This window comes from Mus caroli, unplaced genomic scaffold (assembly GCF_978045245.1).
Source record: "Mus caroli unplaced genomic scaffold, Mus_caroli_1 scaffold_6, whole genome shotgun sequence".
Taxonomy (NCBI): domain Eukaryota; kingdom Metazoa; phylum Chordata; class Mammalia; order Rodentia; family Muridae; genus Mus; species Mus caroli.
Genome location: NW_028227261.1, coordinates 56,916,616 through 56,944,096, shown reverse-complemented (window position 1 = coordinate 56,944,096; position 27,481 = coordinate 56,916,616). Strand labels below are relative to the sequence as shown.

Sequence of the window (27,481 nt, the reverse complement as noted above, 5' to 3'; positions counted from 1 at the left end):
TGGATGACAGAGTAGTTATTGGAACACTTCTCAGAACCACGTGTGTGGTGTTGGCATTGTCTCTATCTCAGGGCTGGGGAGTCTGGAGCTCAGACTTGCACACAGAACAGTATGGTAGAGCTCAGATCTGTAGATAAGGTTCTATATTCATCTCTACTCAAGGACATCTCAAGGGTCCTTTGAATAGCATGCAAGCTGTCACTTGTGATGACACTGGACTCATGACTGGTACATGAACCAGGTCACAAACTTGGTGCTATGTGATGGCATGGAAGACAGTGTCCCACAGGCAAATCTGGAAGTAGCAGAAAAGTTTAGCAGCGGATTTGTGACCTGTGGCAGGAAGCCAACTTGTATTCTGTAAGGCACTATACAGTTGAGCTATACTCAACAGCATAGAGTGTGTGTGATGACTTAGTGGTTTCAGATCAGGGTGACTAAGGGGTGACTTCCACACGTGAGCACCCCCCTCCTCTTTCCTCGCCCTCCCTCCCTCTTCCTTATCTTCTCTCACACCAAATATTAAACGAACGATTTCAGATCGCATGATAATGCTCCTCCAAATTCAAGCTAGAGAAAAATCTCTGATGTGAAAAGCCAGAAAGGAAAGTGGGAATTGGCAAAGAACGAACACCCCAGGAGGTGTACAGGCAGTGTCATTCTCGGCCCAAGACGTGGTCTGTACATGATGCATCACAGACAAGGTGCCCTCAGGGAAAACTCAGTTCTACAGGCTATGGCTTGGCAAATGTTTTTTTCCTCTATACCTCTCTGTGGCCTGTGCTATCTATCTAGCTGTACAGGGTGGCCTTGTAGCAGGACACAATCCAGCAGCAAGGCATCTACAGATCACGTTTTGTTCCCGAGTCCATGGGTAGGGGGGCTGTTAATTTTTTTTTTTTTCAAAAACGTGCTCGTAGAATTAAAGCCTCTTATCCCTTACAATTTATCACATAAAGGAGAAGTGAGCATGAATATTTTACCTGGCGGCGGCGGTGGGGGCGGGGTGGAGGGGGGAGGGGCGGGAGTTTCCTTCGGCTCTGGGGCCTGAGCTGAGTAGGCAGAGAGTAACAGGTTAAGGGAACTGAGCAGTTGGTTCTGGATGCTGCTGAGCTTGGAGGCGGGCTGCTTGATGGCGCTGGCCAGCTCCGGGTAGCCATGCTCCAGGCAGTTCCACTGTTCATGCAGAAGCTCTTGAATCTTCTTCACATACTGCCCGATTGTGGCATCTTGTGGGGAACTGGCTGGCCTTCCTGGACGCTCTGCTCTGGGGAGCTCTGAGCTGGCCTCCTCCCTGATCACGGGAGCAGATTCTCTTGTGCTCCAGGAAGAGTCTCCTGCTGCCCTGCTCAAGCCCCCAGCTCCCTCCTGTGGGCCTCCCTCCTGCTCAGAACCCTCCTCTTCAATCCGGAGCTCCATGGAGAGGCAGCTGCACAGAGATGAGGCGAGGACCTGCTCAGGTCCCCTTGGCAGTGACAGTTGGGGTGGCAGCACGGGTTCTTCGGGGCTCGGAGAGCTTTGCTTGTGATTATTTTGGACCCATGGGAAGCCGTTCTTTTCTGCTCTTGGTGCCCGGCATTCAGGATCCGGAGTGTTCAGCAGATTGACCCCAATGTTCTTATCATGTGACTCTCGGGGGATGAGCTCATGTAGAGGGTCAGTGTTCACCATGGCATCAGTCCTGTCCGGAGCCTCGCTGGCCCTCTCTTGACTAAGCTTTTCTTCTAAATGGGCTACAGTGCACTCCAGCTCTTGAATCCTCTGTTCCCTAGCCTTGGTCTCTTCTTCCTGCTGCTCAAGGGCAGCTCTGACCCGGGCAAGCTCTTCTGTTCTCCCCGACAATTTGTCCTCAAGGGCCAGAACCTGATTCTTCAGGCTGGAGATACTGCTGGTATCAGTCTCCAGCAGGCCCAGGCTTTCCTCCGTTACCCGGGTCCCAATGCTCCTCACATCCACTTCTATGGGTGGAGGGGGTGGGATCTCGCTGATGCTCAGCTCGATTTCGTCCAGGGAGAGATCATTCTCAAGGATGGGGGACGGCAGAGGGGGCGGGCTGGGAGTGGCGGAGCCAGGGGTTAACACCAGCTCTGCTTCTCTCATGTCGTGCTGAATTTCCACTTCCTCTAGATCCATGGGGATACTCTGGACTGCGGAGGAAGGACCTGGCTGAGAGAGGTGACTTGAAGCCTTGAGGTCACCTTCTTCTGGTTCAGCCCCCTCCCAGACCTGCTCTGGAATTGCTGGCTCTAGTTCCCCCAACTCCCTGTCTGCTGACTGGGCCGATGCTTGGAAACCCATGAGCCCTTCTGCAGGGTCAAAGGCACCATCATACACACTGCCTTCATCCTGGAGCAGAGGGAGGGCAAGAAGTGTGGAAGGGCCTGAGGTCAGGCTGGGCTCTTCAGGGACCTGGTTTTGCAGTAGCGTAGCAGGCATGCTGGATGCTCTCAACAGCTGGGGCCGTCCACTCCCTACATCCTCCAGAGAACCAGCCTCCACCTGCCTGGCATCCTTTGCCAAGAGGGCCTTCCTGTGGTAGTTCAGCTCACTGCCTTGCACCGAGGCCTGGGGGAGATCACCCAGTGGCAGTGGCTGGGATGGCTCCTGGATCCCCAGGGATATCTTTCTGGGTACCACAGGAGACCAGTTTTGCTGGGGAGGAACAGCATGGGTGCGGTCCCCACTGTTGGGAAGGCTGAAGTTTCGGGGCAGAGTACTAAACTTAGCCTGCTTGGCTCGTCTGTGGATCGGAATCCTTTTGATGGTGTGTCCCTTCTCAATGTCATCCACATATTTGAGGAAGTCCAAGTCCAAATGAAAACCATACGGGGTCTCCACAGAATAAGGGTAGCTCTTTGGAGGCTCTTTCTCTTCATCCCCCTGAGAGGACTGGTCCTTGCCTAAGAGATAAAAGGCATAAGGAAAGAAGCACAAAGTTAAACTGAGGCTATCTGTGACTGTGACCTCACGTTATCCTATGAGATTTCTCTCCAGCAGTCCAGCCTCTGAAGGGTGCCGCTGAGCCTATGGACTTAGTGCCTGTGCTAGGATAGCATCTTATCAAATCAATGTGTATTTAGCCAACGTCTGCACTTTCTTATTTTCAATAAGCCTCAGTTATTGTTATCATGAACCTGCCTGCAGACCACGAAAACAAAATTGTCTCACACTGTTTGTTTGTTTGGGTTTTTTTTTGGGGGGGGGTTGCATCATGTAACTGCTGAACTGAAGTCCAAGCATTTGTTAGAGAAAGGTACCAACCGGCAGGTACACATATGGAAGATTCTGAAGGATAAAACAGACAATTTTCTCAGCGTTCAGAAAGAAGCTGGTATGCCTAAATTAGTTCCAGTAAATCTTGCAAAAGGCTAAGCTATTGATAATTTATGATTCCTGCATTATTTACGCTCCCAGTGTGCCTAAGCCTCTGGTTGCCTAAACACCAAAGAGAAATAGCAGTTGATCATAGCTACCCAAAGTTTCTTCTCCCTAAACTGAGTATGGGGTAACAATGTGAGTTCCACCTGTGCTTGTGAGGAAATACCACAGTTTGCATGGGCTGTGAAACAACTGGCGAGGGAGGAGAGCCCGTAAATGTCGAAAGGGACTGACACACATCTTCCTAGATGTGGAGCCCAGGGCCTCTTAGGGAAGCCTGACCCACGGTGGAGTCAGTCTCCCTCCTGACTCCCACAGATGACGTGAGGAACCTGTCAGCCTAATGACTACTTGAAGTCACTGAGACTTGCACAGAGATTCTCCATCCCCCGCCCCAGGCTAAATAGTCTTTGATCCTCCGAGATGCTCTGCATAAGACAGGCACCCATGTTACCTCTGTGAGAACACGCTTTGAGAAAACTAAGCTCAGAAGTCAAGAATACAGAGACTGGCAGGCCGTGGAAGTGCCCACCAGTAATCTCAGGACTCAAAGGCTAAATGAAGCAGGAGTTCAAGCTCCAGGCTAGCCTGAGCTACAGAGTGGTGCTTTGTCTCAAAAGAAAAAACAAAATCAAACAGAGAATCAAAAAGAATATCGGAACCGCCATGACCTTGGGAAATTTACCAGCTTCTCTGTGTAGTATCATCTACAACGGGAAAATAATAATAGGTAATATAAGATTACTGTGCGGCCTGATGAATTAATAATTACTATCATACACTCCGTCCCATGCCTGGCACATGATAAACAGTCTCAGTGTTATAGTTGCTATTTTTTGTGGAAGACCCAAATATAAAGAACTGAGGTCCCAAGGTGGAAATCAACATATGTGACTCACCGCTGGGAATGAAGGAGGGCCTGCCCACATTCGCTGGGATTGATTGCTGGGTTTTAGTGCAAAAATATAAAACTTCAGCAATTCAGTCAACTTACCTCACCTACTATTTACTGAGGACCTATGTGTCAGTTGCTGAACTCTACATTCTGGAAACACAAGGATGAGCCAGGAGCAGCCGCTTCTCTCAAAGGATTCATGGTCAAATAAGGCAGCAGCAAGCAGTGCAATGTGCTGGGCACAGTCTACAGGGGTCTTCCTCACTGACCGACTTCTCCCTTTCTCTGGACATGTTTTCTTGGATATAGAGGAAAACTTTACCTTGCTAATGGAGGGAGACTTCACGAGAGTAACATAGAACAGGATATTATAGGAACAAATAGAAATTTGCCAGAACAAGAGGGCAAAAAATGACTTTGAAGCAGTTTATCTCCCAGATGGCTCCATTGGCTCCCAGCCCCATTAGCCAAGCAAGCTAATCATGAAGAAGGAGGAAGCTATTCCTTTATGCCTTTGAATCTCTGCTGGCTTGCGATGCTCTGACCAAAAGAATACGGTAACGAAGATGCTAAGAGAACTCAAAAGTTAGGAGACTGGTAGTTTCTACCAGGGCCTCTCAGAATGCACAAATGTTGAGATGGTAGCTACTATGAGATCTCTGAGGCCATCATGATGTGAGGAAGCTTAGGCAGTGTCCCAGAGAAGTTATCGGGAGAAGGAGAAGGAGAAGGGGTGAAGAGGGGACGGATAGAAAGAAAAAGTCTGTGCTACCCACCTTAGCCCAAGGTCAAGCCTAAGTATAAAAGTCACCAAGTAACATCTAACTACAGGCAGATCCTCAAGGGAGGGGCTCTCAGCTAAGTATGGATCAGTAATCAATAACACCGTGGGAAGCCATTAAGTTTCAGGGTGGTCTGCGTTCCAGCAACAGACAGCCGGGACAGACATTGTCTAGGTAGAGGTCAGAGAAATGGCAAAGACTCAGAGCTGTGAGCTCACACAGCATGCCAGGGGTGGATATAAGTCAATATGGCTGCAGCTTAAAGTGTGGGATGGAAGAGTAAGGAAAGACAAAATGGAGAAGGTGAAGAAAAGCTGGAGCAGCCTGTATGCATGGCAACCACGTGACTTACTGGCTAGGTCACAGAATTCACTAGATCTATGCTTGCTTTGGTTTCATTTGGTTTTAAGATAAGGTCTCAGTGTGTAGCCCAGGCTGGCCCTGAATTATCTATTACTCTTTCTGCCTCCCTCAGTCCCGGCAGCCCTGGGACTAGAGTTGAGTATCATCCTGCACAGCTCAAAATGAACGTTCTTGTCAAGGATTAAAAGAAAGATACATCAGAAGCCAGGGACCAGTAGAGGGGTTGTTGATATGACCAAGGTGAGAGAAACAGGAAGTTATTCGGAGGGAAAGTGGTGGGCTTTAAGAAGACACTAATGATGGGGTTGCTGGGGGAGAGGGCTTGGGGCTGTGTGTCCAATGACTCCTCTTTCCAGCAGTGCTACATGCCTGTTCAGTGGTCCTCTGTTTAGGCATCTCTAGAGAACGGGATGGAGGCAACTTGACACAGGAAGTCTCTGCATCACATTATGGCTAAATAGACCTACGGTCCTGTGGGTGGTTTTCACAGCCACAGCAGAGAGTAGGGTGAACTTCTGAGTCACACCATGGTCCCTGCTGCTTCAGACTTCAGATAGACAAGGGGTCAGTGCACCCTGGCACCCAAATATCTCCACATAACCACATGCCTTCCCATCTACCTACACAACATCCCCTCCCCCCAACTCCCCCACTTCTCAAGGAGAGTCATTGCAAGTGAAGTTACGGGAACATTCTCATTCTTGCTTCTGTTAGTTTCCCAAGTTGTACTCTGAAGCCCGCTGGTCCACTCAGAAGGACCCTGGACTAAAGGAGACACCAAGTCAGAGAGGAGATATCTGTCCAAGGGGAAGTGAGGAGACCTGTGAGCCAAAGCAGAGACTTCTAAAGGAGAGGCTGCACTGTTCACTGTAGCAGTCTACTGCCTCTAGGTAGAAATGCTCAGAGTTTCCCAGCAGCCTCTGGGAACAGCAGATCTAGGGCATGACTACATAACATCATATATGAAACAGACTCTTGAAAGGCAAAATATTTCAGCTGATAGCCAAGAGCAGCCAAAGGAGCCTGGAACTGAGAAGATGTCAAAGGCAAGAGGTTTAGGGGTCCAGAAAAGTGGCTCAGCAGTTAAGAGTGCTTGTTGCTCTTCAAGAGGACCTGAGTTCTGTTCTCAGCACCTATGTCAGACAGCTCACAAACGACTCTACCTCCAGTGGGCCTCCAAGGGCACCCACAGAGAATATGCCTACCTGGACATATACACATAAATGAAATATATCTTTATTTTTAAGTTTCTTCATTTTTTTATTTCACATGCATTAGTGTTTTACCAACCCCCAACATGCATGTATGTCTGTGCAAGGGTGTGAGTTACAGACAGTTGTGGGCTGCCATGTAGGTGCTGGGAATTGAACTAGAGTCCTCTGGAAGAGCAGCCAGTGCTCCCAACCTCTGAGCTATCTCCCTGGCCCAAATGTATCTTTTCTTAAGAGGTGAGCTGTTTAAGAGGCATCTTCCTCCACATAGCCACACCCATACTCACATACCAACTTGGTGATCCTTACCCTCTGCATTCTGCCTTTTCTCCCAGGGCAAGAGTAACGCTGGAGCGCAAGCCCCTATGCATGAGACCGAACCTCATATTACGCTGAGTTCTTGTTAGTTATATCTGGTGACAGGCATGGCCCCAAGGCAAGAAGTATGTAGAATTATCTCTGTTCAAGATGAAAGCTAGAACCGATAAAACAAACCCACTTATGTGGCTCTGGAAAACGAATTTCATTTTTTTTTTCTTTATGCTTCAGTTTTTCCCTCTGTAAAGTAGGGAATGTGATGCCTGGCTGTTTGACTCTGTGGGTAGGTGACATGGGGAGATTCTGACGGGACTGAGGAGGACCAGCTGCCCCTTCTTTCTCTGGGCTATCTAACTCTGTGAGGATTGGTCTTTGGTGGAGGGTGAAAATGCCCCAAATAACCAGACAATGAATCAGGAGAGGGAAAAAGAAAAGCAAGCTATAGGAGACCCATAGGTACTAGAGAGTCGCGCTTCAAAAGCAATCCACCTGCCTCTGACTTCCAAGTGCTAGGATTAAAAGGCGCGTGCCACCACGCCTGGCTCACAATGTTAGTTATTAATGATTTTGTGTTATTAATGATTGTGCGTCCTTCTGTACCAGCCCTGGATGATAGCATTAATAGCCATGTATACATGAGGTATGGCAGATAGTTTGGGAAAATGCCCAATATTATATCACCACTGGGTAACTCTTCTCATAGATTGTCCTTGTGACTGGTTTCGCCTGAGGGTTAGGAGTCAACGATCAGGACAAAGACAGCAATGTGAACACTAACTGCCCACTGAGATTTGGGCAGGTTTGGGGGAGGGGAGTTTGCCTGTGCTTCGCTCTTCTGCATCTACATGGCCCCACGCCCCAGCCATCCTCCTGAATGATGAATGACATGTAGTTAAGTCATCACCGATGGCCCAGAAGTCAACTATCAGACACGCAAACAAGGCCATTTTAAACCATTCAGGCCTGGTCCAGCCATCTGGGAGACCACAAGAATGGGCCCAGGGGAGATCAGTCACCCTGGCCTAAACCAGAATACTGCCCCCAACAGCTTCCACAGTCCTTCAGAGATAATGACGCCAGACATCCTATTTCATTCTTCGTACTTGGATGAGAGGAGAAGAAAAAAAAGAATTCACGTGCGTTTGAAGAATGTTTGATGCTTTGTACTTTACAAGTCTCCATTTTCATTCCGGTACACAGCTGAAGTAGGTGCTCTGGGTCCCCAGCACTGGCTGTTGGGAGAATTTCCCCTGCAGACCTCTCCAGAGTCATCCCTGGGACTGGTGGTGATTAACCCTTTCCAAACCAACTAACCCTCTGAATCAGGGAACAGAAAACCGCCTGCCTACCATCTATCTTCTCCATCGTGAGTACAAAGTTCAGTATCTCAGGTACTCCACATCCACCGAGTCTTCGAGATTCGTGGAAAGTTCTGGAAGAAAAGAAAAAGAGACTGTCAGCCCTGCCAGAGCTGGAATACGTTGAAGCTGAGGAAACAGCACAAAGAAAGTAACCGTCAGCTGGGCCTTTCTCCTAGAGATGGCCACAAACCAGCTTTCCAAGGTGGGCTGAAAAGCTAGACATTCCCGAGTCAGGTTTTGGGTGTGTCCTCATGGAACGCTAGCGCTAGCTGACACTAAAAGAGGCACTTAGCTCAAGCTCTTGTTTGGCAAACAAGGCCACTGAGGCTAGGTGAATTGTTGTATCTGAGGCTCCTCAGTAGACTACTGATGGAGCTGAAAGGAGCCAAGAATGTCTGGCTCCTCCCCCAACCTGGTAAGAGAATGGGATCCATCCTGTGATGAATTTGAGGTCATCTGAGGCAGTCCAATCAAACTCGAGACAAAACTAGATAATGTCAAGACAGACAAGGAGCTGATATGGAGGGGGGCTTATAACCACGTCGACGAGGGACTGACACAGAGGGGTGGTTTATAACCATGGCGATGAGGGGAAGTGTGACCCATTTGGCCAGAAGATATCAGAAACTTCCCAATGGGAACACTGTCCTTACTCTGAATTTGTCAACCTTAAGATTTGACCATCAGTCCTCAAAGTTTTAACCCATTCCCAGGACCCTCTCTATCTCCTAGCCCATTACAAGGACCCAGCCAGAAACTGGCTTTTTGTGATTATCAGTCAATTTACATCAGAATGATGGATTAGCCATAACAGCGGATGCAGAGCTGTTAGAGGAATGTTAATGTGCCCGGCAAGAGCCACAACAGAGAACAGTGGGCTAACGATGTGGGTCTAAGAATGAGGAGTGACCCTCTAGAACACACACATCCAGGGTGGGCACAGGAGAACGGATGACATTAGTGCCTGCCAGGTAAGAGGGAAATTCAGGACTTCCAGATACTATTCGTGGCATAAACCCTAAGAGTACGGTGCCTCCCCAGCTTGTGCCTGGCTTTCTGTCACAGTTTCCACGCACCAGTCACAGGGCCTCTCCGACATCCAGCTGAGCCTCAAATGGCACACATGTTTTGTGGAAGCAGAGGTGCTCCTGCAAGAATTCTGAGGCTGACTCTTATCACACTGGGTTTGGAGTTAACAGGTTACTGGACCAGCAAGTGCTTGATTCGGGTAGAGAATAGACTGGAGCAGACAAGTCAGAGTCAACAAAGACCACAGAGATGGTGGGTCTTGGGGTGGCCTGGAAGGAGATCAGTGGAAAAGCATGGAGAGTCCTAACCTGGATGATGGAGAGCCGGCCCTGTGGTGAGGAGGAGGCTCCTAGGTAGAGGACTCCTCTGATTCTCCCATGTCCCCAAATCTGCAGCCTTTGGTGTGTGTGAAATGGAAGGCAGGGGAGGGCTGGACAAGTGTGTCAAGTCAAACTTGGAATGTCATTTTTGCCTTCCTATCACCTTAACCTTTCTTTATTCTGCTTCCCGCTCCCCACATCCTGTAACATTACCAAGCTACCAGTAGGGTTGGAAGCATTTACTGTACTTGAATTGTCTCGTACAGTTCTTACCTTAACCCAGATAGGATTGTTATGCTCAGTGTTCAGGTGGGAAAACTGAGGCTAAGAGTGGACGTACGTAACAAGTAGGTGTTGGCGTGTAACAGGGGCTCCAGCCTAGCCAGCTCCAACTCTGTGGTAGGGGTAATGGCTGTCCTTCAGTTGGCCAGCCCAGTTCACAGTTGTGACTGTCCCTTGCTCTCCTTGGGAGGAGAATGTTTCTGGCTAATATCTCTTCCTTCTCTGCTCAATTCCTGAAAAGCCTTTAGGCCTGGAGAAGGAAGGACAGCTTGGGCCTCACGAGTCCACCTTTCTAAAGCTAGAGACCACCACCTGTAGCCAGACCTGTGGCTGCGAACTCTAAGCAGCACCTGGGACATCAGAGTTATTATTGCCTTTGGCTAGAATTCTGAATTTGATCCATCAAATGTGGGATCAAATGACCTCTAGGGATCATTCCATACACATCAGGCTGGATTTAAGAATGAAAAACTCTGTGGAGGCCTCTAAGTCTCCCTCACACTCCCACCCTCCACTTGCATTTCACTTAAAACTAATCACTTCAAGGCTACAGGTATTAAATGGAGTTGAAACCCAGCTCTCTGAGGAAGGGCTTCACAACTTTTCACTCTAAAGGGGTTTAAACACTGAAAGGAATGAAAGAATTCGCCGGTTCCTTCTCCACCGTAGCTGGGTCCACTTTTCTCCACGATTCTTACGGTAGACACCTTGGAGTTTGGCTAAGGGAGATTCCTTGGAATTGGGCAGATGCTTGATGGCTGGGGGAAGGGAGAACAAACACCACGCCGGCACACGCTGCTCTATCAGAAACACAAAGCATGAGTATGCCTGGTACTCCCTGTGGGTCACGTCCCCCTTTAACATGGAATCCTGCAACTACAGCAATTGTTGACCACCCTGCTAGGCTGTATCCCCAGTGTGACAATCTTTAACATCTGCTGCTGTCCTCTGTGGTTGGTCCGGGTCTCAAGGATCCCCAGGGACAGCCCAGCCTTTCTCAGTAGCTCATTCCATTCTCAACTCCTTGAGAGTGCATAGCTTTATCTTTGTAACTCCTCTCCTGAGCAGCAGGCTTTTGAAGGTCAAAAATATTTTTTTAAATATTATTAATTTATTTATTTATATGAGTACACTGTGGCTGTCTTTAGCTACACACCAGAAGAGTGCATAGGATCCCATTACAGATGGTTGTGAGCCACCATGTGGTTGCTGGGAATTGAACTCGGGACCTCTGGAAGAGTGGAAGAGCAACTAGTTCTTACAAGATGCATTCGTGTATGACCCCCAGATCTACGTATTTAAAGGGTGTTTTTTAAAATAACTAAAGGGGGGAACAAGCTTATCCATCTTCAAACAGAACCTACAACGAAAAATGAACAGGTGCCAAGCACTGGGTGTCATTTTACCCCCTCCCACACACAAGCAAGCGTGGGAGTTGGTTCTAAATTATAGATGAGGACACTAAGGCAGCCAGAGGCTATGTGGCCAGCCTAAAGTTCCCCAGTTGACTAGGGGGAGAATGGCAAGTGTGTTTGTTGGCTTACAGGCAGCTCCACCAGGCTCCTCCCAGGGACCTAGCAGTGGGTTACATCATCACCTGCCACCTTATACATCGTCACTCTTTGCCAGGTGTGGGCTACATATAAAAGGACTACTCGCCACCCCAGTTGGCCCCCTCTCCCCATTCCCATGTGTTCCTGCCCAGTCTTTCCCTCCCTATTTCTGTCCTTCTTTGTCCCCTCCTTCTCTGCCCTCATGGCTCTGCTCCCATCTGTCTGTCTCTACCCCTTCTCCAGGCCCTCCCTTCCTCAAATAAACCTCCTTTATATCAGGTCTGTTGCACGGTGTGATTTCTCAGGGGGCATCTTGGCATGAGCCAGCCAGGCAGGCCAGGCAGGCCAACCCCCCCCCCCCACCCCGCACATTATATTTTATAACAAAGTGTCCTTCAGAACTTCAGTAAGGAGGGAAGGCCTGAGGCTGCTTGTGCAGTCCACCAAAGAGGGTCCCTGTACAGCTAGACCTTGTTAGAAATGGTCTCCTCAGGTTAGCCCAGCTCCTGCACATCTTCCCTCCTGCCCTGCCCCTCCACACTGGTTTCTTTTATGATGCCATTTTCAAACCCCATTTAACCTCAAGTCAAAACATAAAGACAGCTTCCCTGCCTTAGTCCTGACACTGAGACCCGCGCCTGCATCTTTGTTCTCCTCAAACCCCTTCTTTATTCTGCAATAATAAAAACCCCACTTTTCATCACAGAGCAGGCTGCACGCCAAAATAAATAGCACCTTGGATTTCCTTGAAAAGAGAGCTTGGCTCGAAGCACAGCCTCGCTGCCACAGAATTCTTGGACAATTCAACCTTACAAAGTCAAATATTTAGCATGGTAGTGCACTAAATAGCATCCCCACTGGTCCCTTCATGATCACCTGGCAGAGACAGAGCGCCCTTTCCAAAAGAGCCCCCCATACCTAGGACAATCCTGCCCTGATGACGTGATGAGAGCTTTCATTCCTCATCCTAGGACCCGAGTTTTTCAAGTGGAACTGTTTCCTGTGCTAAGAAGCTGTCCCGGCTCAGCTCATCCTTGGATATAGGCTGAAGATGAGATACCAAAGAAAAGAGATGACTCCTAAGAGATTCTACCAGCTGAGTTCTCAGCATGGAGGATCACTTCCTGCCCAACAGGAGGGGGCGGGGTCAGGGTTAGTAATTAGCATATTAACACAATCTCAGTAATTCCATTCCCACGCTTTTGTTCAAGTGTTTCTCTTATTTTGCCCACACTGTCGCTGCTGCATCCAGGGCTTGTTGGAGAAGAGAGGCCAGTTGCGGAGCAAGTTGTGTTCGTATCACCCTCCTCAAGCGCCCCTCCACTCTGGACAGCCCAGACAGGAAGAACTCGGCTCCCTCCCACGAAACCAGCTTCAATGGAGCAGATTCCTGTAAACTCAGCACAGCCTAGTCTGCTTCCCAGCTGTTTGTTAAAGGACTTGGTTAGGTGACCCAGGACCTTGCTGGAAAAGCAAATACTGACTTCCCTTTTGCAGTATACGAATACTGCAAGCTGGGTCAGAAACGAATTCACTGCTTAATAAATTAATACTGGCTCAGACAGGAAAAGGGAGACTGCGCAGATCCATCAGCTGCAACCTTGTTCCGGGGAACTGCCATTGTTTCAGAGGGACACATCTAAAGACATCCGAAAAACACACAACCTTCTTTACCTTGATGCCTCCAAATCCGGGAAATCAGGAGCAGGATTTCCCACCTCCCCCTACAGCTCATCAATGAAACTAAAAAGGATGCGCAGTCTACTTAACACTGGAAATCCGCTGGGCTTCTTGGTGGCTCAGGACATTAAGTGAATGAAAATCTTTTGGTGGGGTAGGGTAATGATAGGAAGATGCCCCAGGAATTCCTGAGGCCATACTAGCAGTTCCCAATTCCTGCAGCCCCACCAGTCTGATGCTCTGGAACCCCAAGATGCACCCCATCTGGCAGGAAAAAAAAGAAAAAGGGCAAGCACCTACAGTGACAAGCAAATTCCTGCCTGTTCTGTGGTTCCTGCTCCCAGCAGGGTTTCTAATCCCTGCAAGAGCCAGACAGAGGCTCTGCCTGGGAAGGGAATTAACCGAAGGGTCACATCAGATAAGACCTAGAGCCCAGCCTAAGGTTGCTTCAGCTCTTGGAGCAGAGGCAGGTGTGAGGTAGAACTCAGGCTTTCCAAACCTGACACTTGCCTGTTCCTACTGAAGGCACACAAGGGTGACATGGTCCAACAGGGATCCTGAGAGCCCGTACCTGTCTTCTATACAGGCTGAGCAACAGTTTTAGAGAGACATGGACCCCTGATGTTGCTAGGGCGCTAAGGACCTTAAGACATGTCACAGGCAGCCTTCTCCTATATACACTAATGATGGAGGCTCATTCCAGCTCAGTTCAGGTGCCCATCAAACTTGTGTGGAGCTTGATGCTGGCACCGAGGGTGGCCTCTCCTTGAATTGCTGCCCACATTTCCCCAACACATATAGAAAGCACACCTTTCCATTCTGTGGCCCTGTATCCCCAGGCCAGGCTTCAGTATTTTTGTTGTACAGGTAAAGAAAATAAGACAGGTGGACTAAGTGAATCCCCTTGGGTGTCCCAGGAGTCAAATTCCTGGGGATAGAATTGTGTTCTTCTCAGTCTTTTTCTTGGAAGATTCCCAAGCATCTGGCTATACCTAGAGATGAAGGGCAAGGATGCTATGTATGGCTGTAGACACGGCTATTAAGATTAGCATTTATAGCCAGGCAGTGGTGGCGCACGCCTTTAATCCCAGCACTTGGGAGGCAGAGGCAGGCAGATTTCTGAGTTAGAGGCCAGCCTGGTCTACATAGTGAGTTCCAGGACAGCCAAGGCTACACAGAGAAACTGTCTTGAAAAAAAAAAAAAAAGAAAAGATTGATATGGTCTTTTCCTTTCTCAGGACAAAGTCCTTTGTGTCTATCCTTTTTTTTTTTTTCTTTTTCTTTTTCTTTTTTCTTTTTTGGTTTTTTGAGACAGGGTTTCTCTGTGTAGCCCTGGCTGTCCTGGAACTCACTCTGTAGACCAGGCTGGCCTTGAACTCAGAAATCCTCCTGCCTCTGCCTCCCGAGCGCTGGGAGTAAAGGCGTGTGCCACCACACCCAGCATTTGTGTCTATCCTTAAGCTACACAGGTATCAAAGGTTGTACTACCTTGTTGGTCTGTCCCAAGCCTCACACATATCTACCATGTGCAATGGTCACCTTTCTACTGCACCTTTCCTGTCTGTCCTTGGCCACAGTGGCTACCTGTGTCCCTGACCTCTACCACAGGCCCCAGAAAGCATGTAATGTGAATTTGTGAGCAAACACTTCCTGTGTGTTAGGAGAACGCATTTGCTCCAGACCTCTTAACAGGTGGATCTCAGAGGTCGGGGAGGTCCTTCAAGGGTGCAAAGTTACAGTTAGAGGTTCTGTGGTACAATAATGCACTGTATATACTATGAGGAAATGGTAAAAGGGTAAGCTGATGTAAACATGGTCATTTTCCTGAGTTTACAACTGCTGGATAAATATACAAATCCTGCTGGCTGGAGGCCTTTAGATGGCTTAATGGGTAAAGGTGCCAGCTGTCAAACCTGACAAACTCAGTTCCATTTCTATCAACCCGTGCAGTAGAAAGAAAGAGCCAACTCCCACAAGTTGTCCTCTCTCACCACCACCACCACCACACACCCATACACACACACACACACACACACACACACACAATTTAAGTATTTTTTAAGAAAAGAAATCAAATACTAGATGTCTCTGTGGTTAAGAGCACTTGCTGAGCAACCATGACACTGAGATAACCGAGAGCTGTGCAGATGCTTGTAACTTCAGCCTCACCTTAACTTTAGCTCTGTCTCTAACTCCAGCTCCAAAGGGTCCAAAGCACTCTCCTTTGCACACACGCCTGCACACACCCACACCTCTCCAAACACCGGTGTATTCACACAGATACGTTTCATCTAAGCAAAATAAATCTTAAAAAAATAAAATAAGCCAGTCAGAAGGAAGTACTAGGCACCCGACAGTGCCACTAATCAACTTGCCTTAGATGGCAGGATAAAGACATAAGCAACCGGGCCTAGTGGCACATACATAAAATCCCGCATTTGGGAGGAGAATCAGAGCTTCAGACCACACAAGGCTGAAGAACAGAGATATTGTATATGCACGGGTCTCTCTCTCTCTCTCCTTTTTGCTTTTTTGTCCTTGTACTATCATTGGATCTCTCTTGGTGGACTAGAAGCTCCTTGACAAGAACTAAGCTTTCTCTTGCTCACGTGCGGCACCTGTAGTATTCATGCTCCTGTTTTGTTTTGGACCGGGTCTCATGCAGCCCAGGCTGACGTCAAAGTTGCTATGCACCCAAGGATGAATCGAATGCCTAGTCTTCCTCCCAAGTGCTGGTAACATAGACATGTGTCACCATTCTCAAATTCCCAGGCTCTGAAATAAGAACCTGGGAATACCACGGAAAGACAATCTAAGCATCACCTGTGAATAAAAAACGCCGATGGCCAATGAGCTGAGGTAGGAAGTAGGAGGCGGGACACTGGCAGGAAGAGAAAGGATTCTGGGATATAGTGAGAGGATAAAAGGAGAGATTCAAGAGGGACAGACAGGAGATGGACCAAGAAGACAGACTGAAGAGACAGATGTAAACCAGCAGGGAGATTCTGAGAAGTGAAAGAAGAAGCGGGCCGGAATTGAAGGAGAGGTATCTAACCACATGGTAGACATAGACTAATTTCAATGGGTTAAGTAAGTTGTGAGCTCGTCAAGGAATGAGCCAAAGCTTATGGCCTAGGCATTTAATAATACATATTTAGCCTCAGAGTCCTCATTCTGGGAGCCAGGCCTGGGGAAGAAAAAAACGATTAAAATTATTTCTACACACCCTACTTCTAAAATCTATAATTCTCAGGGCAAAGACCTCGTCCAGTGGCCAAGGGTAAGAGTTTCCAAAATAGCACTAAAGAGAACCCAAATTCTCACTCTTAAAGTAAGTAACACAGTAATATGATTTTATCGGTATAAGGAATTAGAAACAAAACATGTGAATCAATTAAGTATTGGCATTAAAAAAGAAAAATTGGCAGGGCAGTGCTGGTGTATGCCTTTAATCCCAGCAGTTAGAGAGGCAGGCTTTCTCTGTGTTTGAGCTAGCCTGATCTACAGTGAGTTCTAGGACAGCCAGGGCTACACAGAGAAACCCTGTCTGTCCTAGAAAAACAGAAGGAAAAAAAATGTCTGTTACAAGGGTGCTAAGAACATTGTCTATTCTGCAGAGAAGAATGACCTCCGCTACCTCCAGACAGTGCTTCAGAACTCAGGGCAAGGTCTGGAATTCCTGCCGTTCTCAAAGAGGGCGTTTTGTTATTAGTGCAGACGACATTTGTGCTTTTCCCAGGAAGTCAGGACTTTCTGAACTCCTGTCCTATGCCCGGGACTCTCTCCTTAGGAGCCCAGAGTCTCTGAGGTTGGCTTCACTTAGGACCCAGCCAAGCAGTATCAGGGACAGCAAGGCCCAACTCCCTGAAAGTCAGTGCCCTTGAGGACAGACTCCTGGGGAGTGGCTCTGGGAGGCTCTGAGAGGCCAGTGGAATGACATCCTCCTGCAGGACCCCCTTTTAGGAACCCCTCTCCTGCAAGCTTGCTAGGACGGGTTAAAAGTTCGCAACTATGACCCTCACCCGCTATAAGACTTGGATATGAGACATATTTTATTTTTAAACTTCTGTTACTCATAAAATCATTGTTGGGAATTTGTGTTGATCACTCTCTTGAGTATTAGCTTTATTACCACTTTATTTTCCTCTTCCACTTTAACCCCTTATTACCATTCCCACCCCCGGTGGAACATGGGAGTGAGTCGACTCAGTAGACCACGAGGATTCTTGCTCCAACGCTGTGGACTGCTGTCTAGATAGTTGGGAAACCACAGCTCAGAGCAAATATTCCACAGGAATTCAGCCCCATTCCTCCTTCCTGGGTTCTGCAGTGGGAGCATCTGTCTCATGGGCAGAGACAGACACCCTCAGTGGGGTGAGGTGGGCGGTGGGGACCTCTGCACCTCCTATGCCTAGTTAGCATCTCTGTCCTTGGTTAGAATCCAATGGAACCTTCTGAGGCACTAGAATGGATGTCACCCAAGAGCCCCAGGTGCAGGCTCTTCAGCACTTTTGTGAGCTATGGCTTCTGCCTTCTGGGTTGGGGGGAAGGTTTTTCTTGGCTCAGATACACGCGCCCTGCCTACTCAGGAATCAGTTTATACGAAACTGCAGATGAAAACTGATCCCCAGATATCGGGGTGGAGCCAATACTGTTTGTTTTGTCTTTGTTTTCTTTAATTGCACAATACCCTAGCCAGCCTCGTACAAGTTCAGTATGTGCAAGCTCAGTATCTGTTACGTGTGTCAAACAAGGATGCCGGACGCTCAGTTTCAGCAGCATCTCAGCTGAAGGAAGGGTGGGTATCATCAGTGATGAGCCCAAGAGACAAAGGGCTCTAGAAACTTCTATCAGGTTGAATGTTTGCTGGAAGCAGATGGGACTCATTCAGTGTGCCACCTGGCAGTATTCAGGAAGGCTGTGTATGGTTGTGACCTGAGTTTTGGTCTGTTGTACTTAATGGGACTGCTATGTTTCCATGTGTTCATGTGTTGAAACTTAAACCGTGGTGTTGGAGAGAGGGAACTAACAAGAGGTGATGGGGTCACCAGGACTAAGCCCCCATGAATAGACAGATGCATGCTGTGCCTTGGGGGTGGGCTCGCTGTTGAGAGAGTAGGTTCACATAAAGAAACGAGTTTGGCCTTTAAGTGCTCAATCACTCTGCTTTCTCTCCCCTCTGCTTTCTTTCCCAGGATGGTACAACATGAAGTCCCTCTGCAAAGGCCAGCACCTCACTCTTAGATGTCCTGGCCCTGAGCACCAGGAGTCAGGTAAATTCCTGTTCATTAAAAAAAAAAAAATTATCCAGTGTCAGATATTCTCTTACCTAGAATTATCTTAGGAAACAGACTAAAATAGTAGGTGAAGTCACTGAGAAAACATGTTTCTGGGAGTCACACCCAGGTTTAAACCATCTGAGAGCAGCTCAGAGATACCACACAATGGCTGGGCATATGGAACAGCACAGTCTGACTTCCGTTAGACATCTCCTCTTCCCTCAAGCTACTCTGTGGCCTCTTTCAAGTCAAGAGGCTCTCTTCCTACCTCTGCAAACCTCTCCCAGCTCCAGGTCAGGACTTTGCAAGAGGTGAGTGCCCAGGTGGCCATTTTTGCTAATTCTACTGCTGAGAGAAGAGACATCACTAATGGGACCTTGGTCATGATCTTCATTTCCTAGTGGGGATACTGAGGTCCCATGGTGTGTGTGTCACACACCACAGCTGGAGTCAGCTTTGTCTTCTAGATTCCTTGCTTCCTGTTAGGAGCTGCAGCTTTGTAGCTTTTCCGGCTTGTGCTTTGGAGGACACTAACTTCTCTAAAAACAGCAAGGCTGGTCTTCCCAGTTTCCATAGAGAATAATGGAGCTTTCACTGGCGTGACTGCTTGCCAGAATACGGTTCCCACTCCCACTGGTGACCTTTGCTTGCGGCCGCTGGCTACAGAGACAGTACCAAACACAATAATAAAACCAGTTGCCAAGACCAATTAAGCACCTTCTCTGTGTTCATCCTGTACTCTTCCCTCCTTAGCACCTGGGGCCCTAGAAGTTCTGACTCCTCTCCAAATGAGACAAAGATGGCTGCCCCGTGACCCAGTCGGAGCTCAGCGCCGCATTCAAAGAAACAGCAGCTAAGCAGACAAAAAATTAATTGGAAGCTATCCAAACCTTCACTGTAGTCTCCAGAGAAAATACTGAAGGGGGAAAGCATTCTTAGTGCAAAGCAAAACTTCTGCTTTCCTCTCTGCTATTCTGGGCACTTTGCTCCAACAGAGCAGCTGGAGCAGCAGTAGCAGCAGCAGCAGCAGCAGCAGAGAGCTTCATTCCCAGCATCCTCTGCGGTATCATCTCCTGGTGCCTCCACCAGCCTCCTCCCCACCTGGCACAATTCACCACCACCAGGTTCTCTCTGCCCTCTCCTCAGGAATTCCAGTGCTGGCTCCACTGTCCAGGCCTTTATTTTCTCTGGATAACCCAGTCTACATAGTAACAGAGTCACCACCCTGAAGCAGGCTGTGCCTGGCATTTCCTCAGAAAGGAATTACTCAGAAGGCTTCACAGGCAAAGTTATGAACACCCATTACTAGTTGTAGTCTCCATTATAAGTGATTTATGGTGAGAGAGCTAAGGCTTAGAAATGATGATGATAGCGTACACGGTTACAATGATAATTGTTACGTACACACTGCCCTGTACTAATGCTAGAGATGGTTACTTAGTGGTCACAATAGGTAGGTTACGTCATTCTCACAGGCTTGAGGGCACAGATCTACTATGAGGCAGGGTTCGTCCAACTACATGGAGCAAGCTCTTAAGCACAGAGTGGAAGGACTCTCTGGGCTCTAGTTTCTGTAACTGTCTGTGAAACAAGTTGTTTGGAGCCTAAGCAGAAAGAGAAGAAACCAGACGTTAGCAAAGATGCCTGGAGAGATGGCTTAGTGGTAAGAGCACTGGCTGCTCTTCCAGAGGGCCTGGGCCCAATTCCAAGAAACTACATGGTGGCTCATAACTGTCTGCAACTCTAGCTCCAGGGGAACTGACATCCTCCTCTGGCCTCTGTAGGCATGCGGTACACTGACACACATACAGGCAAAACACCCATAATGTAAATGAATTAGTTGTTTTTAACTTTAAGGAGCAGCAAAGGAAGGAGTCTAGACTTAGATTCCATTATAGACTTGCTCATGGGTTATCAAGTGACTATTCAAATATAAACATTTTCAGGAGATGCAATAGGTCCATAAATAAATTTATTTGCTAAGGAATAGATTAGGGGGAAAATGCAGTCTTACTTAATCAATAAAAATGCAATTAGGTTTCAGATAACCTTGACAGGTTACAAGGAGACTTGGGTTGTTTAACAGACAGTAGCAGTTGAGTTACATGGTCATCCATTTTATATACAATGTCATTTGTAGAACTAGCACTCTGTCAAAATTTCCATTCTGAAGACATATCTTTGAGCCAGAAACAAGGGTTTGGGGTTGCCAATTAATTTTGTTTCTCTGTCATTTACTGAGTTGTATAGAGCTGGGATGAATGACATACATGGTTCCTGCCTTGAATAACTAGGGAGATGTCTCTCCCTGCCAATGGAGCATTTCCCCAGAGCTAGAGGGATGCCATTGCAGCTGCCTTGGGTGGAAAGCCTGTATCCAATCCAGTCCTGCTTCCCCAGGTTAAGACTTGAATTAGAAGTGTGCCCCGGTCCAGTTTTCAACCCTACACCTCCCATGGCAGAAGAGTAGTGTGCATGGGAGGACTAAGGGCCCAGGACTGGAATCTGCTTAGACCAGCTGTCCAGGTGATGCCTCACACACTCCACTTTGTGTTTTGCTTGTTTGTGCCGGGGCTTGCTTCATAGCCCAGGTTGTCCTCATAGCCCAGGATGGCTTCAAGTTCTCTCCTCACCTCACTTTTCTTACTACTCAGATTACAGGCATATGTCACCATGCCTGTCCTTACGTACTTTACATCTGTGTTTGTATAATACGTAGAATATTTATTTACTGTATTTGTAATACAAATGTTTGTTTTGTGTAAATTAAGTCTAGGTTCCACAGATGAACAAAAGTAACTCTGTTTTTCTTTCTTTTTTTTTAATAAAGATTTATTTATTTATTATATGTAAGTACACTGTAGCTGTCTTCAGACACTCCAGAAGAGGAAGTCAGATCTTGTTAGAGATGGTTGTGAGCCACCATGTGGTTGCTGGGATTTGAACTCAGGACCTTCGGAAGAGCAGTCGGGTGCTCTTACCTGCTGAGCCATCTCACCAGCCCCCAACTCTGTTTTTCTGAGTCTGCCTTGTTTCTGTTAATGTACTGACTTCCAGGCACATCCATTTTTCTTCATGATTTCATTTTTATGGCTGTATAAAATCCCACCGTGTGTATGCTATATCTTCTTTATCCATTCAACTTGATAAGCATCTGGGCTGGTTCTATTTCTTGGGTGTTGTAACTAGTAGAGCAGCAAACATGCATGTGGCATTATTCCTTTGAGCATATACCCAGAAGGGGTGTGGGTAGGTCTCAATGCTGTGTCTATTTTAGGTTTTGAGGGATTTCCTTCCACATTGGTCTCCATATTGGCTGCACAAGATTGTGTTGCTACTTGCAGTGACACGTGAAAATCTAGTTTTTCCCAGTGCAATCTACCTACTTTTAAAAAAATATATTTGTAAACTCTGATTTAGTGAGTTTACAAACCATATTCTGCTGAGATCTCCTGAAGAGAGCTGGTGCACCTGCACAGCTGGTTCCATGAACCAATCTGAGAGTTTCCAATAAAGAAGAGATGCTGATGTCACAGCCCTAAGCACACATGGGATGAGGTGTCTGGTTTGGAGAGGGAGGGAAGGTGACCTTGACTAAATGAGAGGCTCTAGAGGCTGCAGATGATTTGCCCTCAGGCAAGTCTTTCTACCTTCTGACCCAGCTCCCTAGCTCTACGGGGGCTCTGAAGAACGGCTCGCTACCTAGGGCTGTTTGGATGGCTACATGGTTGTTCCTGTTGGTTTGGGTATCTAAGTGTACACATGCGTGTGGAGGAGAGAGAGAGATGGGTCAGCATTTCTGTCACCCTTCACTTTGGCAAGATTAGCTGACCAGCGCACCCTGGGGAGTCCTCTTGTCTGTCTCCCCAGTGCTAGGATGACAGGCATCACCACACCCAGCTTTTTACAAGGTGCTGGAAATCCAGACTCAGGTTCTCGCGCTTGCACGGCGGGCACCTTCCTAACCGAGCCATCGTCCCAGCTTGTTCATATTGTTTGCTTATTAGAGGCTCTCTCTCTCTCTCTCTCTCTCTCTCTCTCTCTCTCTCTCTCTCTCTCTGTGTGTGTCTCTCTTCTTCCTTCCTTTCTGTAAGAGTGTGTGCGTGTGCTAGTGTGTCTGTGTGTCTCTGCGTGTGTGTATTTAGATAGGTCACTATGGTGTGTATCTGGATAGGTCACTAGGTGAGACCTTCCTGGAACTCACTCTGTAGCCCACCCTGACCTCAAACTCATGGCAACTCTCAAGTTGCCTCAGCCTCTCAAGTGCTCAGGATTCCTGGTATGAGCTAGCATGTCCAACTACGTACCCATTCTTAACCCTGTATTTGGCATGTTGAAAACACCGTTGTTCTGGGGGTGGGGCCAACGGGGCAGAAGGAAAACAGTAGGTGCCCAGCAACTGTTAGTTGCTTTGTCCTTGTTTATGGACTGTGCACTGGCCAAGCAGTAAACTTATCTCTTATTCTTGCCTGGCCCTCCCCTCCACCAATACTGAACATCTTTTTCCTATGTGGGAGATCTGGAAGCCCGTGTGCAGGCAAGTATAGGAAGTCAGCAGGAGTCACAAAGACCACACAGGGCGGAACTGCTGTTGCAGTGAGGGCTTCTGATGGACTTTTCCTAGGCAGATGGAGTCATGCTTGGGTCCACAGTTGTCCAAAAGGCCTGAGTGGAAGGAAGTTGGTGGCTTAGAATGGGTAAGTAGCAGGCTAACTTCAGATGCAAAGATGGGGGACAGACAGGGGCAGGGCCTTCAAAACAGGAGCCTAAGGGAAGAAGCAAGGCCCTGTTTCCGAGGTCTGCAGACCCCTGGCAACCAGGAATGAAGCAAAAGCGATGGGGACTGCCTCTTCTGCTCCTGTCACACAGCCATGCCCTGGAAGGATATGAAGTTGGCTCAATTAGTTATCCACGTGATATATTTTGAGGGTAGCAAGTAGTTTAAAGTTTAGTCTGTGGGATGTATTAGAACCTGTGATAGATTTTTCCCCCCTTTGGGGCTGTCCTTTTTTTAAAAGAGAGAGCTATGCTCAACACAGAAGAATAACTGGGCTATTTCTCTTGGAGCATCGCCAGCACACACAAGGCCTCCCTTTCTTTGCCATCCGCAGGCGTTTGGCATGTGTGCAAACCCTGCCCAGCATACTTACCCACTTGTGTTCTGGAGTGCCCTGACCTCTGCCTACAAAGCCAAATGTAAAGGCTGTGGTCTTCACCATAGCCCCTTGGAGCATGTGGCTTCCCTCTCCAGAGCCAGGGCAGCCCCAGGGGACATCTCCTCACACTGTTAAAGATGATGACGATCATGTGACCACAGCCCATGAGCCTGGAGTCAAACGCTGGGCAGCAAAGGCCAGTCTCCAAGAAGTGCGCGCTCACCTGGCTGTCTGAAACAAAGGCCCAGACATTGGGCCAGGTGCTGGGGGTTCACGGAAGAATAGGATGGGGTTCTTTCCTTTGAGCGACTGGCTGTCCCAAATGGGAACTAGAGACCTTAAAGAAGGACCTCTAGTACAAGAAGGAAGCAGGCAAAGATTCAAAGAGAAATAGAAGAGCAAGCATACAGACATCACAGACTTGAGTTGGCTTATGAATGATAAAGATGAATTCGCCAAACAAAAGGGGCAGAGAAGAAAGCCTGTGGTGGCTTCAGGTGCTCACATTCCTGGCCAGCATGCAGGACAGCAGCTGATGACAGAGGAGGCAGGGCAGGAAGTCTGCTCCACTTAGAAGAGGAGCAGGAGGGAAGAAGGGACTGGGATGAGGGAGTCCTGTGCCCAGACACTGGCCTTTAGAGGGGGTGCAACAGATATGCACAGTCTCCACAACTGGTCTGGGGAGGGAGAAGAAGAGAGAAGTGAGTCTGGTAAGAAGTTTGAGCAGACAGACTTCACTATCTGCTCCTTTTGTTGTTGTTTTTCAAGGGATCTGTGGTGATATGGGGTTCTGGCGATGAAACCAGGTTTTCTGGCTTGCCCAGCAAGCACTTTTACCCACTGAGCATCTCCCCAACCCGAGGGCAGCCACGATCTGAAAGGCAGGCATAGGCATAGAACGCCTTACATAGCGGCCAGGTTCCTGAGTGTTGACTTTGCCATCCAGAATCTCAGCTTTGTCACTGCTAGGGAAATGCCTCCTGGACTCTCTCTGCCTTGCCACGCAGCCTTGATCGTGTACAGAGAACACAGTAAGTGGGTGCTGAGTAAGAACAGATAGAAGCAGATTCACAAGGCATAAGGAGTAGATCAGCCTGCTCAGTTCACTGTCCCAGCTCCTTCACTTCACTGAATCACAGAGGAAGGGCTGCTTGTTGCCTGTCCACATGGAGCACTGGACACCCTCTAAGGAAAAGATTTTTTTCCTTCTAGCCAAGAGAATGTAATCTGCCTTTGGGGAGACACATGTTATTGTCTCCTCTTTTAAGACCAATCACCTAGTCGAGGGACCACTCCACCAAATACTGTGCTAAAGAGATGGGAGGACTCTCAAGTTCTTGCCTCTTGCCCCCTTTTGCCCCCTCTCGCTCCCCCCCCCCTCCACATGGCCATGGCCGGCTTCTACTTCTCCATCTTTTCTTTTTCTCTCTACCTTTTTAAAACCATGGGGGGTGGGGGAATATTTATTCCTTTGATGAGATAATATACTTTTCCTTCATAGAAACTCTGCTCCTAGATCTGCCTCTGCAGCGCTGATGGGAGGTTCTGTTAGGTCTAATCACATTTCTGAGCTCTTCCTCTTTGTCTTTTTCTTCTCCTCTTCTTCCACTGGATGCTGGCCAGCAGTTACATATGCTTTCTCTGGTACTTTGGGCTGAGTCTCTTCCCCACCATGTGGCTGCTTACCAATGGTGCCCTTTCTTTCTTCTGATTCTCCATCTCCTTCATCACTGAGGCAGCTGAGATTTCCATCTTGCCCACCCTGAGGTTTTACTTTTAAACACTTATAAAAACGTCTGTGAGCGTTCCTCTGAGTTCATCCTTCAAGTTTTCTATTGAGATGGAGACTCTACAGCAGCAGCTGGGTGCTTTTAATTGTTTTATCTCATGCTTCACACACACACAAAAAAAACTTCACTCAGGAAAAGCATTGTAGAGGGGGATTGTTCCCCAGCTCATGTTAAATCCGACTTGAACATGGTATCAGGAGTGGGGATCTAGTGGGCCTTTTTGACTGAGAAGGAGCCTCATGCAAGAGTTTCAAGAGAGCTGCCTTGCCCTCCCACCATGTCAACACACAGGCTAAGAAGATGACTTCTGTGAGCCAGGAAGTGGCTTTCACCGGTCACCAAACCTGTCAAATCTTTGATCCAGGACTTCCACTCTTTACAGCTGCAAGAAGCAAACTTCTTTTGTTTTTAAGCCACCCAGTGTATGACAGTTTGTAACAGCAGCCCATGTGGACCCAGCCAGAGGTTAAGTGATTTCCACACATCAGCAGCTGGAGGAGCTGAGGCTTGAAGCCACAGGGTCCATGGCTTTTACCCACAGGCCAGAGAGATGAGAAGAGTTTCTGGAGGTGGGGAAGGGAGACTCTGAAAGTTTATTTCTGGCAAGGAAAAGCAAGATGAAGAGACACTGAGGTGAAGATGAAGGTGTCTAAGGCACATGGTATCCACCTTCTCAGGAGACAGAGAGAAGTGAAGGCAGAGAGTGAGCGGTCTGGTAGGATCTGGGAACTTGTGGAAAGCAGCTGAGATTTACAACCAGGCAGTGAGATGAACAGGTCGAGACAAATATGAGTCTGCACAAATACAAGTGGGGTCATGTAGCAGACGAGGCCAAAGGGCTCGGATTTCACCAAGCTCTTGTCCTGAGTTAGGGAAATGGGACAGTGAAGCTTAACCTCAAAGGAGTCAGGGGAGACTGTAGGTAGGGCATAGAAGATACACACAGCAAAGGAGGAGCTGGGAAATGGGAGGGCGGGCTTAACATCCTGTCAGCCATGCTGACAATGTAGGCAAGGACTGTGGCGTGTGACACCTGAGGTCTGTTGACTGGCCACCCTACTCAAGGCTCTCATTAAAATGGGGTCCCAAAGCTTTCCAACACTCATGGGTTTTCTTGGTTTAATAGTGAAAGCCCTTAACTCTCCTCCGGCTTTCTGTGCCTATGGCACTAGAACGAGGCTCAATAAAATGCTCCACAGGTGGGCTTCAAAGGCTTAGCATGAAACATTAACACAAGCCCCTCATTCTCTCTCTTAATATTGAGTACACGTTAAGTCACCATGGGTATACTGGGCTAAATATATTCACAATTAATTCTACCTGTTGTTATTTTGTGTTCTGTGAACTGCTTCGAATGAGACCCAAACTGTATTGCTGTTGGCCAACGCTGGTCTTCCAAGCAACAGTGATATTAAACTCAGGCTAAATGTGGGAGGCCCACACGAGGCGGTAAGCAGGAGCTCCTGTGGGCAGAACTCTCAGCTCTTCTGAGAGAAAGGGGATAGAGCTGGTAAGGCTTAGCAGGAAATGGTTAGGAAGGGTCAGGAAGACATGGCCTGAATGAGGAAAGGGGTCCTCTGGGCTGTGTGCAGATTACAAGATGTGCCACTGAATGGGGCTCGAAAGGCCCCACACGTCTGCTGTGAGTCCAGATGTCTAGAAGATGTCAGACTCCAGTGACCGACCATAAGGGCTGACCCTGGGGCCACTTCCGATTCAAACACCGTTTAGGTGTCCTGGCTTTGTACCAGGCCATTTACAACCTCCCTTACTTCCCATCCCCCATCCCCCACTCCCCTCACCCGCCCACCCCCCGCTGTTTCCACCAGTCTCTCCCAGAACACCAAGGCCAAATACATCCTGCCTCCCCGTTTTTCCCTAAGGCCAGTGAGAGGGCTCAGTGGGCAAAGGCGCTTGCCACTAAGTCTAAAGACCTGAGTTTGGGTCCCGGAACCCACTTGTTATAAAAGGATAGATTCTATTTCCTCAAATTGCCCTTCGACCTCTGCGCTTGGCGCTGGGGCATACTTGCCTACAAACATACATACACAATTAAACCCCGTCCCCAGCCCTTGACTACCTAG

The 27,481-nt window shown here is 48.1% G+C and overlaps 1 protein-coding gene and 1 long non-coding RNA gene across 2 annotated transcripts in view; one reads left to right on the top strand and one right to left on the bottom strand.

Moving 5' to 3' along the window:
• The window catches only part of Kank4 (KN motif and ankyrin repeat domains 4), a 63,552-nt gene that overhangs the window by 23,163 nt on the left and 12,908 nt on the right, over window positions 1–27,481 (bottom strand). The window contains exons 2-3 of the mRNA XM_021161381.3: window positions 8,297–8,379; window positions 984–2,900 (exon numbers count right to left, since the gene is read on the bottom strand). Coding sequence (XP_021017040.1) covers window positions 984–2,900; window positions 8,297–8,312 — 1,933 coding nt within the window. The 5' untranslated portion in view covers window positions 8,313–8,379. The remainder of the gene's footprint in view (window positions 1–983; window positions 2,901–8,296; window positions 8,380–27,481) is intronic.
• On the top strand, window positions 16,201–19,351 carry LOC110293534 (uncharacterized). Its single transcript, XR_002377807.2, has 3 exons — window positions 16,201–16,218; window positions 18,368–18,445; window positions 19,205–19,351. It is a non-coding gene; the product is annotated as an uncharacterized LOC110293534 (long non-coding RNA).